This window comes from Trachinotus anak, unplaced genomic scaffold, assembly GCF_046630095.1.
Source record: "Trachinotus anak isolate AG129_WGS33_773 ecotype Australia unplaced genomic scaffold, CSIRO_AGI_Tana_v1 ptg000025l, whole genome shotgun sequence".
Lineage (NCBI taxonomy): Eukaryota > Metazoa > Chordata > Actinopteri > Carangiformes > Carangidae > Trachinotus > Trachinotus anak.
Genome location: NW_027273876.1, coordinates 7724475 through 7739074, shown reverse-complemented (window position 1 = coordinate 7739074; position 14600 = coordinate 7724475). Strand labels below are relative to the sequence as shown.

General features: G+C 41.2%; 1 protein-coding gene across 1 annotated transcript in view; it reads right to left on the bottom strand.

Moving 5' to 3' along the window:
- Positions 1-577: 577 nt before the first annotated feature.
- cpxm2 (carboxypeptidase X (M14 family), member 2) overlaps positions 578-14600 on the bottom strand; it is a 29443-nt gene continuing 15420 nt past the window's right edge. The window contains exons 5-14 of the mRNA XM_071462423.1: positions 13778-13862; positions 12526-12676; positions 11020-11108; positions 8582-8705; positions 8167-8363; positions 6162-6341; positions 5071-5368; positions 4609-4748; positions 3660-3759; positions 578-1529 (exon numbers count right to left, since the gene is read on the bottom strand). Of these exons, the coding sequence (XP_071318524.1) occupies positions 1273-1529; positions 3660-3759; positions 4609-4748; positions 5071-5368; positions 6162-6341; positions 8167-8363; positions 8582-8705; positions 11020-11108; positions 12526-12676; positions 13778-13862 (1621 nt within the window). The 3' untranslated portion in view covers positions 578-1272. The remainder of the gene's footprint in view (positions 1530-3659; positions 3760-4608; positions 4749-5070; positions 5369-6161; positions 6342-8166; positions 8364-8581; positions 8706-11019; positions 11109-12525; positions 12677-13777; positions 13863-14600) is intronic.

Here is a 14600-nt window from a genome sequence, read left to right as displayed (position 1 = left end):
ACGATGCTTAAAATTAACCACAGTGATTACAACTAAGTTATGGGAATGTAATGGAGTTTATTTTCCATTAGGGAGGTTCAATCAAAGCAGGAGTGAGTGTAAAATCAGAGATAATTTTGATATTAATCCTAGAAATAACCTGCAACATCACAGTACATCACTCATTACTGCAAATGTTTTGACTTTATTAATTCCTTGTCCTTTTGATGGGACATCCTCTAAAATACATGGGTACTGAATTATTTTATATTTATCTGTATTTTCTGCAAAAAATAGCTAAATGATTAAAAATGACCATGATGAAATATATTGTCACACATGCTGCACATGCACATGCATAAATGAATGTTAACATTTCCAACACTTATGTAATTCCCATTTTCACATATTCAGCTGTGCTCTGTTCCAAAGACTCTCTAAGTTTCCCTATTAATTGTAATTTATTCAGTGATGTGCACCAACTGACTACTGTTTTCTCTATAATAAATTAAAAGCCCTAATTGTTCGGACATTACACTCTTCTGAAGTGTTTACCATGAGTAAAATCCACAATCCACCACATGAGCAGCTAAAGAAGTTCAGCTTGTGCAAATGTAGTCTTTATTTAATGACTTGCCAAAAAAAGTTTATAAAAAAAAACTAATCAGTGATACACAGAAGGTCACTGAGTACACAAGTTTTTAAAGGACTGAATATTGTACAACTGCAGGTAGTAAAGCTGGTTTACATAACTGTGTTACATAAGTTAATAAGTATGTACATAATGACAGTCATGGCCATTTCTCAGTGGCTAAAATAAGATGCTAAGATATATTCCTTATCTATAGTTTGTATATCAATTTTCTTTTATTTAAAAAAATAAGTTCTAAATTGTTTATATCCTCTTATCTGCCATTTCACTATTTATAGTTGTGTCACAAGGAGTGATGGTAGATGTGTTACAGACAAAAAAAAAAGGGGGGGGGGGGGTGAACAAACATGGCCCTTGACAGAATTAAATACTTTTACTTTTACAGTGGATATCAAGAAAAGTTGAGATGAAAACAGTGACCACAGAGGAAGCTTATGCCTGGGGACGAAACCAAACTAAACAAAAAAATAAACAAAGCATCCCGTTTAAATTAATCCACATTTTCAATTTGCAAACATTAATTCCCCTGGCAGCCCTGTGGAGGAATCTGACAGAGGTCCAAACCCAGCCCTGGATTTCACCCCAGTCTGATCAGAGCAGATGTTTGTTTTCGATTCTTCCTCCTGTTCCTCATCCAGTCATTATGTTCCCATACGTCTTTCTCTGGACCTGCGAGCTTGGAGCTGCCTGATGGGCTGCCTGATGGGCTGCTTGTTGAATTTTTCCATAATTTCTTTGATTCGTGACAGGTTGGTGCGGCCGATGGTGAAGTCGCACCTGGTGGCGCCCATCTCGTAGCCCACCTCGCACTTCTTACTGCTGAGGCTGTATCCCTCAGCCCTGGCTGTCACTCTATACTCTCCGGGGTTCAGCAAGCGCCAGTAATCACCATCAGCAGCTGAAAATACACACACACACACACACACACACAGCAAATAAATATTTTGTGTTTGGTTTCACTGACTGTTGCATGCTCAAACCTTTCCAGTTTGCCGCACTGCACTCCAAAAAGCAGGAAAGGGCATTTTGAATTTTTAAACTTGTGTTTTTACACAGTATGTCAGTTCGATGGCAGTAATCTACTACATACATACATATATCTTCAGCAGCACAAACTGTTGCAGTGGTAAAACTGAAGTCAAACAAAGGGGGGGTTAAAACCTAATGGGCCTCATGGTTCATCTGACATCATGATGCTGAATCAAAGTTTTGGCCCACTAACCATAACTGTATGGGGCAGCTTAAAATTGCATTAATTCAAATCAATCAGTTCACTGTTGACATCCATGAAGACTGATCCAGTGTAATCTGAGAAATAAGGAAATGTAGCTTCATGCTGGCTATTGTATTTCAGAAATTCAACGTTGCACTTCCATAAATTTGATGGTGAAGTAAAGAATATGCTTGATTTTTTTATTGTTTCTTTTCGTTTTTCTTCTCTTGACAGACCAGTGAAAAAGAAGGTTAATATCACAGAAATAAGAGCTGCACATTGAGCATGTAACAATACAACACAAAACAAAACATTAGCAGAGAATCTGATCTAATACTGTTGACACAATCATTAGCAAGACCCAATTTTCTCTCTGAAACTTTTTTTTTTGCTATGGATGCTTCATCCTCAAAGGTTTTATCAATAATGTATCACGTTAACATGATATTTAAGTTAAATCACAACAAGCACAACAGTTACACATTATTTGTGCAACAGCAGCAGTATGCAAATCTTGCCCTAGAAAGCTGAATTTGAACAGCCTACTAAGCAGTGGCAAAGAGCAAACATCACAAAAGCCTTCATCTAAAACCTCAAATAAAAGTTAGAGTTCTTTGTGCTCTACTTCTGGAAAAGGAGGTGCTCTGTATTCCTGTCTAGATCCTTAAAAATAGCTCTGCTTTCTCATGCTGGATTTTCTTGGTCTCACCATGCTGAACGCTGCCTTTATGTGACCTAGGAACACGAGTGAGCTTGTGGTGTATTTTCAGCCCTTGACTCACTCATAAGAACGACAGTGTTGCTTCCTCGCAGTCATCCAAACACCCACCTGACACGTCTGAACGGTCGCAGAGACAAATGAAATGTGATAGCAGGTCTGTCTCTGCTGCTGATCTACAGTCAACCCAAACAGTTACACAGGGACATCTGCGCTCACATTACTCACACTGAGATGGCAGAAGGGAATCTAATTGTTTCCTGATATGCATCACTATAAAATGGTAATGAGCTAATGAATTCTTTGTTTGGCAAAGCATCTTTCATTGATGTGCATCAGTAGCTCCCAGGCTGTCTGTCTGTCTGTCTGATCTACAGTCCACGTATCCCGATTAAAGGAAAACTGCTTTCTGTTTATAAAGGCTCATACTGTTCCAAAGCGATTTCAAAGCAGCTGAAAAGGTACATTTTTCAAAAATAAAAAGCCTAAAATCTTTCCTGAGTGCAACTGAGAATAGCAGGGTTTCTGAGAGGAAGCGGTGACTTATATTTAGTTCCAGGAATAATAATGGCTAATGTCCTTTTGGACATTCGATTTCACGCTCTAAGTACAAAACTACTTTGGCTTTGAAGGCTGCATTTTTTAGGCATCAGCAGAGACTGCCTTGAGGATGCACAAATCGATAGTCAAATTCAGAACGGAAGGCCTGGACGACACTGGCTACGACTGCGAATTGAGTCAGACTCCAACTAAAATACATCAGCTGCTTTTGTTTACCCTTTTATTCCATCTTTACACCAGGAGACTAACTTACTGTAAGAGTGACTCATTCCTGAGGAATAAGCTGAAGTGTAGAGACAGTCGAGTCAGTGCGCCCCGAGGTAGCCTCTGCTGCTTTGAGTGCAAAATCTGAGCTTACTCACATAAAAATTCAGAGATGAAGGGAAAACACATCCACTTGCTGACATCTGCGTCTATCCAGACAAACTGACACTGGCCACATCTCTGAGGTGTTTGTTTAGTAATGGTGTCTGGCTCAAAGGAACCATTAATGGCTGAAATTACACATAAAAATCAGGGGAAATGTGATATTTTACCTGTGCGAACGTCGTGGCTGATGCCTTCCACAGAGACGATGGCGTTAGCTATTCCGCGACCTTGCAGGTCCCTCACTACACCTTTTATCCCACGATGCACCTGCATATGAAAAGCACGACCCATGCAGCCATGTGTCAATCCTGCCCTAAGTTTACCCCATCAACATCTCCTGCATAATTTAATACAGTGTATGTCACACAAAGTGATGATGTGATATATAATGTATGATGCATGATGTTTGAACTTCAGTTTAACGTAACAGTTAAACATGTTGTAATGTCTTTCCTCCTCATCCAGCATCAATATTTCAATAAAGGCTGGCCCTGCAGGGGGGGGGGCGGATCCTCTGAAGTCCACATCACTAGACAGAATACAACATAACAGGCCGACAAGTCTGTCACATTTCTTCTCAAAGTGCAGCTGAGAATGCAGCCTCATTTCGCCTCAGTTTGGAGGACGAAACCTTTGCATCCCTCAGGATCCTACAATCTACTGTGCACTGCTCAGTTATTTAATAAATCATTCAGGTAATTTTCATCAGCTAATAAAGTCTGGATTTTTTTTTTGCCTCTACGCCAGTCTTTAGGTTTTTCACAGGCTGAACTTTATGGGCCGTGGCCTTCAGAGGATCCAGTGATTGATTTTGGTTTCCTATTGGCCTTTACTGCACATTTCAGAAAGCCAGTTTTTCCATCTAAGTGTTTGACAGTTAAATACTCTTCAGCATGTTCAGAGTATGTGATCAGTTCATGTGGCATCTATACAGCACTGAGTAAGCACTATAAAGAGAAAGGCTAACAGGAGTAAATTAACAGTCAAATATGGACAACCACATCCCTGAAATAACTCCAAAGTAATAAAAAAGCATGTGTTTGTGTAGGTTGTTTGATTGTGCTCAGGTTTTCTTGGGTGCATGTGTGAGCTGCGGGGGCTACTTTGCCTCTGTACCTGCTCCATGAAGACAAGAAGAGACTCGCGATTGTTCTCCCACTCCTCAGGCAGTTCACTCTCATGAGGGAATTTGTCACAACCCACATACATCGACAACTCAAAGCAGTTGGTGTGCAAGTAGCTGAAATCATTCATACCTGCCAAGAAAGACAAAAACACATTTGTACAGGATCAGCAGCACCAGCTGAGGTCAGCATTTTGTCAGGTCATTGGCCAGAATTTGTGGTGATAATTAATAGTGAAATGGGGTCTGAAGCCCTCTCACTTTTGCTTGTCTTTGTTTGTTTGCCTTTGAATGCTTACATGATACTTTGAGCCAAAAGCAGCCAAAGGGGTTCAGTACTGAATATGCAGATGTGGGTGCTAAACAAAGCCACAGCTCAAAGGCTCAGATCTGAGCAGAGAAATCCTGCACAACACAGCGTTAGGCTCAGTGAGAAAACAGCTATGGACACTAACTGCCAGCCGCAGTGTGCCAGGACGCTCCGTTGACGGTGCCGTCCTCCTTGGCGAAGTCTTCTGTGTGGCAGACCCGTCGGTTGGCATCAGTCATCAGGCGGTGGGTGGATGCGTAGGAGAAGGCCAGCCAGCGGAAGACGTGGTCATCCGGGGTAGGGGTCTGCTCCCTGGTCACCCCCTGGGAGCGAGTTTTGTCATACGGGAAGGTCACCACCAGCTCCCCTCCCTGGAGGTTCCCGCCCAGCACAAAGGGCATCTTCTCCATCCATGCTATCAGAGCCCGTGTCTCCACGGCAACCTACAGTGGGGACACAGGAGAGGGGAGGATAATGTAATTCATCCAATCATCTCAGCGCCGTGATTGCTAAATGAACTCCCTCACGCTGAAAACTATTTCACTGCAATGTGCTCTCAAGCGGGAGTGATAAAGTCATCAGAAAGGTTGTACACACACTGTAAGTAATTTCACTAATTTATTCTGAAAAGTGAACAAATGTTCCTAGGTGGCTCCAGTGGCTTGTTACAATCAGGAAATTAATCAAATTATGTCTGTTGGGCTCATATAATTAAACTGGCCATGCCATCTCTAAGCACTGGTCGGGCCGGGCGGTGAGGCGAGCGAGGACAGTTTTCACAGCTTCCTGAGCACAGATGGGGATCCCAGCGCTGCAGCTGCTGCAGCTATTCTAGAGGCTATGTGTGACTCACTCATGGCTCACAGTAACATCAAAACACTCGTGAGGATGAGCTTTTAATAGATCGCTGGGTATATTTTCGCTCACAGCCTCTTCGTCACAAATAGCAAATGCATCCGCTTCGACCAAAATAGACAGCGCTGATATGCCCACGTGGCTGTTTTACCCTTTTCAAGAGGCGGATGGTCTTCACTGTGGGATTTGTTTTTTAACTGGAAGAGGCAGAACATGATCATAATTTAGGTGACAATTAGTATAGAAACTAATCGGAAATCACATTATTAAAGATGCAGCAGAAAGATACAAATTTGATGCTGTTAATTGCAGGGATGCTGAAATATACATACTGAGTTTAATAAACAAAACAGTCTATTTAACAGAGTCAATCACACTCACAGAGGCATTTTTGGACTGGTACCACTCTGGGATGGGCACGTGGTGGTTGAACATTTTGCGAGGGATCCACTTCTTGGCCTCGGCCTCCCACAGTATGGAGTTGAGATCAGGGAAGTTATGATGAATGTCTATTCCATCATTGCTCCACCTACCCAGAGACCAGCCACTGAGCTCTGAACCCTGGGTAACAGGAGAAGAAACAGGAACAGGAAATTCAGAGAAAATGATGCGGCATGGTTCAGATGGCTTGGTGGGGGAGCGTGGAGTTGTATTCATCCTTTAAGATGTCCAGCAGTGTTATCAGATCGTGGGGGGACATCACACCCCCATCATCACATCACAGCTCATTCAGGGGCAATATTTAAACAAATCAATAACACTGCTATCCTCCCTTTTGGGGCAATACTGCATCCAAATTGTCTGATTTGATAGATGATACAGTGCCTGTAACTATATGTGTGTTGATTCTAAATAATCTGTCAATCCTCAGTATTTCTAAACTCAAAAAGCGAGTCATCTCTGCTGGACTGACGGCAGCCAAGAAAATGATTGCAACTCGCTGGAAGCCACCTCATTCTCTGACTACCCAGTCTTGGATTCTCTCTTTTTTGGACGTCATATACATGGAGCTTTCAACAGCTCGGATTAATGGTGCTAATGATAGCACCCTCAACACCTGGCGTAGCACCGCTGACTCTTTAAAAAACATGCGGGGCTAGCTGGTGAGCATGCTAACGTCAGTAGATGAAAAGGAGCGATAGAAATAGAAGCAGTAAGACTTAGCATGGGCCTTGCTTTCCACTGCTGGAGACAGCTCTCGATGATGAAGTATGAAGCTTGATGCTGAACTGGTAACGTTTTTTTTTTTTTTTCTAGACTGGAAAGTAAACAGCTGTTAATGCTAACAATGTAGCAACAGCAAAAACTTACAGGTGGTACCTTTAAAGCTCCATTTTGGAGTAATTTGGGATCATGAGGGGGCAGAAACACTTTAGGACAAACCCACATAAACACAGCCTGGATGCACTGTTGACTTAACAAGTTGCTATGGCTAACTTTTAGCAAAACACTGCTTATGTGCTCACACAGACGTCACAGTGTTTTTGGTCACATGCATACATCCAATATTCTTTCAGTACTGTTTTGCAAAAAAAAAAATCTTATGCTTTTTCGAGCCAGCCACTCATTAACTGTGTCTGTGGCGCCTAGCGTGTTTGCTGGAACTGGCCGTGGTTTCATATGCAGGGACGGTGAGAGCCAACTCAGCATTAAAAGCTATGCGCAGCTGGGGAACTCAAACAATGAGCCAAAACGGGCTAAAAGCTGCTAAACTGTGTAGTGATGCTTTTATTCTGAGTGGGTGCAACACTACCGATGACCCTTTTTCATTACACATAGTCTTTTGATTCTATGTAATATAGCTTAATAAAGCTCTAATCATTTTATCAGCCATGATAAAATGTGATTGTTTGAGCTGCCCTTTCATAGGCCTCATAGTTTTGAACAGCCTTATCTCTTTTAACTGTGTATGTATGAGATTAGCACCATTAGCGCTTGTGAAACAGAGCATTACAGGACATACTACGCACTCAGGTCACCAAATGACATGATGTCATTGACTGTGCTGAAGCCAAGCACTGTCAGACTTGCTTATGTCCTCCCTTGCTTGTCTTCATGTATTTGCTTTTCATTAATACTGGGCTTTGAATCTCACAGGCCTGCAGCTGATTTAAGACCGATACCCGACAACATGTGCTTCAGCGGTACTTTCCAGCAGAACAGGCGGCCCACGTCCACTTCTGTTCAGACGTATACCACATAAACAGACTTTAGGACCTCACTCTATGGTTCATCAGGACACCAGATCATTCTAACCAATTTTCTAGCATGCACCTGCACCACATGTGCGGTTATCGGGAGAAGACCTGCCAAGCAGATATGGTGCCGTTTTCACCCGAGGCCAGTGCGTGATATGAGGTCACTAATGGCCGTCTTGCAGACCTACCACTTCAAAGGCTTTCTCGTACCCATCGGGGTTGACAGATGGCAGCAGATGGATTCTGGTCTCTTCCACCAGGTGACGTATCCGCTGGTTGCCAGACAGATACTCCAGACACATGAACTGCATCAGCAGGAGGAGCAGCTCCCGTCCCAGCACCTCGTTACCATGGGAACCTGCTGTGTAACGAAACTCTGGTTCACCTGGTCAACAGGTTCATACAAAGGGAGAGATGGGGGAAGGGGGTGGGGGGGTAGAGGAGGATTAAATATGCAATCACTGTGACTACATGTACAGCCACACGGAGAAAAACACTCTGAGGAACACAGTGTGATGTCTCTGATGTTGTTATTATTGTACATTAAATTGAGCAATCACGTCCTGTTGCATCAAAACTCATTGTTGCCTTTAATACACTCACCAACTTCATGCTCTCCTGGGTTGTCAGAAATCTCTATCGCATACAGCTTGAGGCCACTGTGGCTCTTTCCTATGTTATAGATCCGGGTGATGTTGGGGCACATCTCATTTACCACCTTCATAAGCTGTGGAAGGCAATCAATGAAGCATTAGCTTGTGATAGATTATATAAAATTTTACCTACGGTGTTAATTTCCTGCAGCATTTACATTACCTCAGCTTCCAGAGGTAGAAAATCACAACGTACATTTATTCAAACATTAAGAGATTCAATTTGAGATATTTTCATGTTTTGCAACCTCTGCACTGCAACCTATATATAAAAGGAAAATATTGTGCATGACTACATTTTTTGAGCCAAAATTATGATAAGCTCAAAGACTATAGCAAGTTGTGGCAAATTAAGGTACTTAACACTATATAAATTGTATACTTTCTCACTTGTTCTGGGACCTTTTACCATATTTCATGGGCTTCACCAGCCGATGAGGTTGTCACCATGTGGACAAGAGGTCATAAAGATGGATTTAAGATGGATGAGCTCGTCAGTCAAAAATGAACTGATTCATTATTTTATGCATTTTACCAGTTAATCAATAAATAATTTAATCTGAAAAGTGTCTATTCTTCATGAGAGCACATGTCACAATCCTGATGAACATGAAAAGCTTAGTTTTTGAGAGAATAAATAATACCTAAATATGTATATAGATTTTTTTTTTTACTTACTGTTTTTTATTTAGTCATGAATAAAATAAATACTTAAAATTTGATGCCAAATTTTCAGAAGCTGTAGGTATTGCTACTTTAAATTCTGGGTATTTGTAGCCTCAAAATAGTACAAAATAATCTCCATGTTATTGGAAAGTGCTGTGACACAGACCTTTAATATAATTCAATATCACTCTAGCAAGTGAGGGAGGCTGTGTGAGAAGCAGTCAAGGTAATTATGAAGACAGGCTTGTAGAGGAGCTGATTAAAATAGCAGCGACTATCATTTACCCATATGGGCATGAGTGGAGACACAAAGAAGAAGAAGTGCAGCAGGAAAAAGACTAACAAGCTGTTAAGTAGAGCGACTGCATTAATGTCAGAAATCTGTGTTTACTCACTCTTCCAGCTGCTGCAGAAGACATTAACCAGTCAGCAGGGATGGGGTTTTAATTAAGTCTGGGTTGAATCTTGACTATTCTAACCAAGTACGCAAACATCTGCTTTTGTTCATTAAACAAAAGATTACATCTGGTTTACTAAGGCGCAGTATTCCCTTGATAAATGTATCTAGATCGTATTTAGCAGAATCATTTTAGAAGATTCTGTCTTAAAGGTCTTTTAACATCACACAACCTAGTCAGTTTTTATTTTTTCTTATGAAACTGAATGGTGCTGACAGTGTTTTAATCTGCTTATAGCAGCTATATACTTAAGCTAATGCTGTCATTAAAGGAGGCTTCTTGGCTGGGATGTGCCACGGTAATGGCGAGGTAATGTGCCATCTCCCTCTTTGAAGAATGTGGAAAATGTTCTTTCTTTTCACCTCCTTTAAAATGGATTTCAACGGTCCATGCTCTGGCAATATCAGAATTCCCAAGGCTACTACATTACAATCAATTGTGATCTGTGAAAAGACAGTCCTTAAGAGATATCTTTCTCACTCCTCTCATGGGATATGTACTTTATTTGAAAAGCCACAATGGGCTATTTCCACTCTGAGGTCCTTTCCACTATTTAAACGGCTGTGGACAAGAGGGAGATATGGTACCAGGTACATGGATGGAGAAAAGAAATGCCAAGGGTGAAAAGGCTTTAGAAGCTGAGTTTTAAAAATAGTCCTTCCTTTCTTTGTGAAGGCCTATAGAGGCTGGACACCCTGTGTGACACACATTAGCCTCAAAGGTAACAAAAAAATAGAAAGAAAAGACAAGTCTTTTTAATTCATTTTTATACAGCCGGAGTAGGCCATTGTGTTACAGTGAGCTATACAGAGTGAGCATTAATTGGACCTGGAGTCTTACTGTGGGTCATAACAGCAGGTTAGGACACCAGTAGGCTAGTTAACTGTTCGGCACAGATGGGCTGCTATATTAGAAACGATTACAATTCACAGCACTTGTACCTTCACTATCACTCAGTCACAGGGTACACAGTGACAAATACAGCTGTCCTTGTTGGTACAAACGGGCTACTGTTCATGACAACTATATGAATAAGTAATGGCACAACTGAGGAGATGCTGTATGCATTTTCACGTGGCTGGCGGCGCTGGGTTCATTTGTTGCTGTTGCACACTTTGTTCTTGCAAAGGACACAACATGCCTGGTGTTGGCTCGCAGTTACGCAGGATGTTTTATTGCTCCATGCTCTGGTCTCTTTGCTGAATAAGAAATAAGAGCTGGGCCTCCCTGAGTAGGCTGTTGTTTCCTGTTTACTGTGACTCACCTGCCTCATCTCTTTGTAGCTGTGGTGTCTGAAATCCAAGTCATCTGTTGTTATGACTTCATTGCGTCTGTGGTAATAATTATTTGGGTCTGCAGGGAATCAGAAAATAGTTATTGATATTTAGAAATGAAAGAAGGATGATTAGTTTGTGATGATATCTAAGAAAAGGAATGATCAGTCATACCAAGTGTGTGCTGAGCAACTGAGCGCCATATTACTAGGAAACATATTTTCTCTATTACCCATAGTGGTGTCTAACCTTGCATAAAGTTTTGGTATGTTGTGCCAAGGTTTCAGGATAACTGCCTTTGAGGTTTCTGCCGGCAATCCAACACAAAGGAAGTTAAATTTAATTTAATGTGCTGTGCTCCCAGCGCTCAAAAGTTACACATTAATAACTCAACAGCAACCTGGCTTTATAGAAACAATGTCCCAGTTACCTTGGATAATCTCGACACACGTTGTTGTGCCAAGTTTTCAGAGGGACTATTTTTTCAGAGGAAAATGTTTCAGTGAAAACTGTTTCAAAACCTGCACCTCATAAAAGAAAAAACTGCATTGATTAATGTCAGTAGAGTTAAGTAGGAAATCTTCAGTGCAAACCAGTGCAAACATTTAAGTCAATTAAAAAGGTATGCTTTTTAAATGGATCACATGTCTATGTGGGCTTTCAGACTGAAAACAGCCCTGCAGTTAAAAAAAAAAAAAAAAGTGGTTTCGTTAGCGAGGGCGTGTGGCTTCAGGCACTGGTGAGTCACTGAAATCCAAGAGGTCTAGAGCCAAAACATGGCACAGGAGTTTATAATACTATGAAACAGGAAAGTAAATAATTTGATGTTGTTATAGAGCTGCAAAGTCCACGCGGGTCAGAGTGGATGGTTGGGTCAACAAAACGTAAGACTTTAGCACAGGAAACAGCTGTTCATTTACAGTTTCCTCAGCAGTACACAGCAGTCTTTCCCTGACTGTTTTTTATTATTGTTACCATGACGACAAAGGTCCCCTACCCTAAGTTATTATTTTAATCTAAGCCATCATTCTTCTCTAAACCTAACCAAGTCGTTTTTCTGCCTGAACCTACCCAAACATTAACCATAGCAGTGTAAGATCAGACGATGGTTTTATTTTTCAAACACTGACGTTCTGGAGACCCCGGACCAAACACCTATTTTGTTGTTTTATTCGGAAGACTTGTTGGATGATCATTTTACATTTCACATTGATCACAAGGTAAACTTCAGGATTTTGCTTTTTACCTCACAAAGTAATCTACCTGAGCTTCAGTTTATTTAAATGGCCAAAACAATGCAGTGCTTTGCCAGATGACCTTATATTGCTTAAGTTGAACCAGATTTTTGTCAGATTCTTGTTTTTTTTTTTTCCAGAGCCCTCAGCCTCACTGTGTCAATGTAGTGGCCTTGTTCAAATAAATAATCTGGTTTCATTTTGTTCTTTCATTCATTTGGAATAATTCCTGTGTCTCCTTTGTCCATACAAACCCGTCACCTGGCATAGGACAGCCAAGAATCTCCACTCTCATACAGATGCTGCCGCTGTGGAACCAAGAGCGGGGGTTCACTCGGATGTACCGGGCAACCACTGGTGCTGGGAAGATGTTCCGGACCGGGATCTCCTTTTCCCTGTTGGCAGTGAAGATCTACTGAGGCAAACACAGTCAGCCCAATGGTGAATAAACACTGAAGAATAGATTTTTTTTTAAATTCTATTTAATTTAATCTATTAGCTTATTTCTCAGAATGCAATGGCTTTTGATCAACAGCTGTAAATGGGCCAAATGTAGCCTAGAATGCTAATTGTTACCAATTATCCTAGATGTTAAAACGCAGCCTAAAAATCTGACATAATAACAAAGTCACCATGCATACATAATAAAACATACAGAAAACTTTAAAGACGCTTTTGGAAACAGAATGAATTCACTTCAAGCATGCACAGGACAAAGAAAAGAGAAATTTGTGTGCATGGCTTGGTCCATATAATAAACAAATACACATTCATGCACCTGTTCGGTGCCATTAAACTTTGATACCACTGGGAGTTTATTGTAAATTCCAACGACCGCAGTTGGAGTTCCACTCTGCACCTTCTGGCATTTTGAAATGAAAACGGGTGGGTGGGTGGGGGGGGGGGGGGGGAATTGAACGAGAAGCTCAGCTGAGACTAAATTACTGTAGGGGCATTATCTCCCACATTGATGACATCACCAGCCAAGGGAGTCTACAGTTACACCAAAATTGAATTTGTGGGGATGTGAACCACGGTGGGGAGCAACAGAGATAAGATTCTCCTGAAAAATATCAACTTAATCAGATCTGTTCATTGATGATGGGATTATTAATATCATTGTTATTTTACATTGCTGTAGTTTGTTTTAAGGGCGTCACTGTGTTTGGTTTCTGTCTACTCAGTTACTTCAAGTAGAAAAGAAACACAAGATGAGGTCCCCATCTGCTTGAGGATCATCAGTATTTACTATTCCCTCTCAGCTCATTAAGCTTGGAAATAAGCAGACACCCAAAGCTCCCTCTGTAATTGCTCTCAAGCAAGAATTAATTTTTCTATCTGCTTCCAGTCAGTCAGGGACACACAAAACAAGACTCCTCATGAAGCTAGTTTACAGAGAGCAAGAATAATAATGTTTGAGCTCAAAAGCTTTACAGAGCGATAAGAATAGCCTACTTTGTAGATGTTGTATGTCAGGAATTGCTCATTTTTAAATGTCATGGCTGTTACTCACCAAGTCTCCCGAGCCGTTCTTCAGAGTTATCCAGGTGTGGCTGTCGTTGCTCACCATGACCTTGTATGAGGTCACCCAGTCACTTCTGATATGAGAGGGGGGAAAGAAATATCCTGTCAGGCTGAATTCAATGCAAATGGAGCACAGAGGTGACTGTGAGGAAGTCGCTCAGCGCACATCCAGACATTAAATCTCACAGGGTGGAAGTCCATTTTAAAAGTAGGAAAATTGGAGAAGAGGTCAAAGAATTTATATTAGAAGTGTCACTTCAGCCTTTTATCATTTTCAGTTTTGGAATCAGAGCAAAAGTGAAGTTTGTCATGCAGATGCTTTTTATCTTAACTAGTTGGAGTTTTCCTCTAGATTCAGGAAACTTCAGTCTGACAATAATCAGAATGATTCACCATTTTGTTTCACTTCATTCAGTCGTTTGAATGGCTGAACAAATCAGAAATATGGGCATTGCCTCAAACCAGCATTGATGTATTATCACATTCAGTAAATATTAAAGTTATAGTGTAGCACATATGTGGCTATCATATATCAGCATTGAGGACAGTTTCCTAGAAAGTTTGATGTTTTAGCAAAAATTGGGAGGGGGGGGGGCTGTTACCACAAATGTTAAGGGTACAGGAGTTGCAGTTAAGGAGCTACAACTTACAAACACACTGGTATGGTTAGAAGTTGCATATGTAGAGCACAGAGAGGTGATACATCAAAACATTAACAGTGCTTTTTATGTCTATGTGCCAAGGGAGTTTACTGATGACTTAATGTCCCATCATGCCGGACTGAGCTCTACCCAGAGTCTGCAGTGTATAGG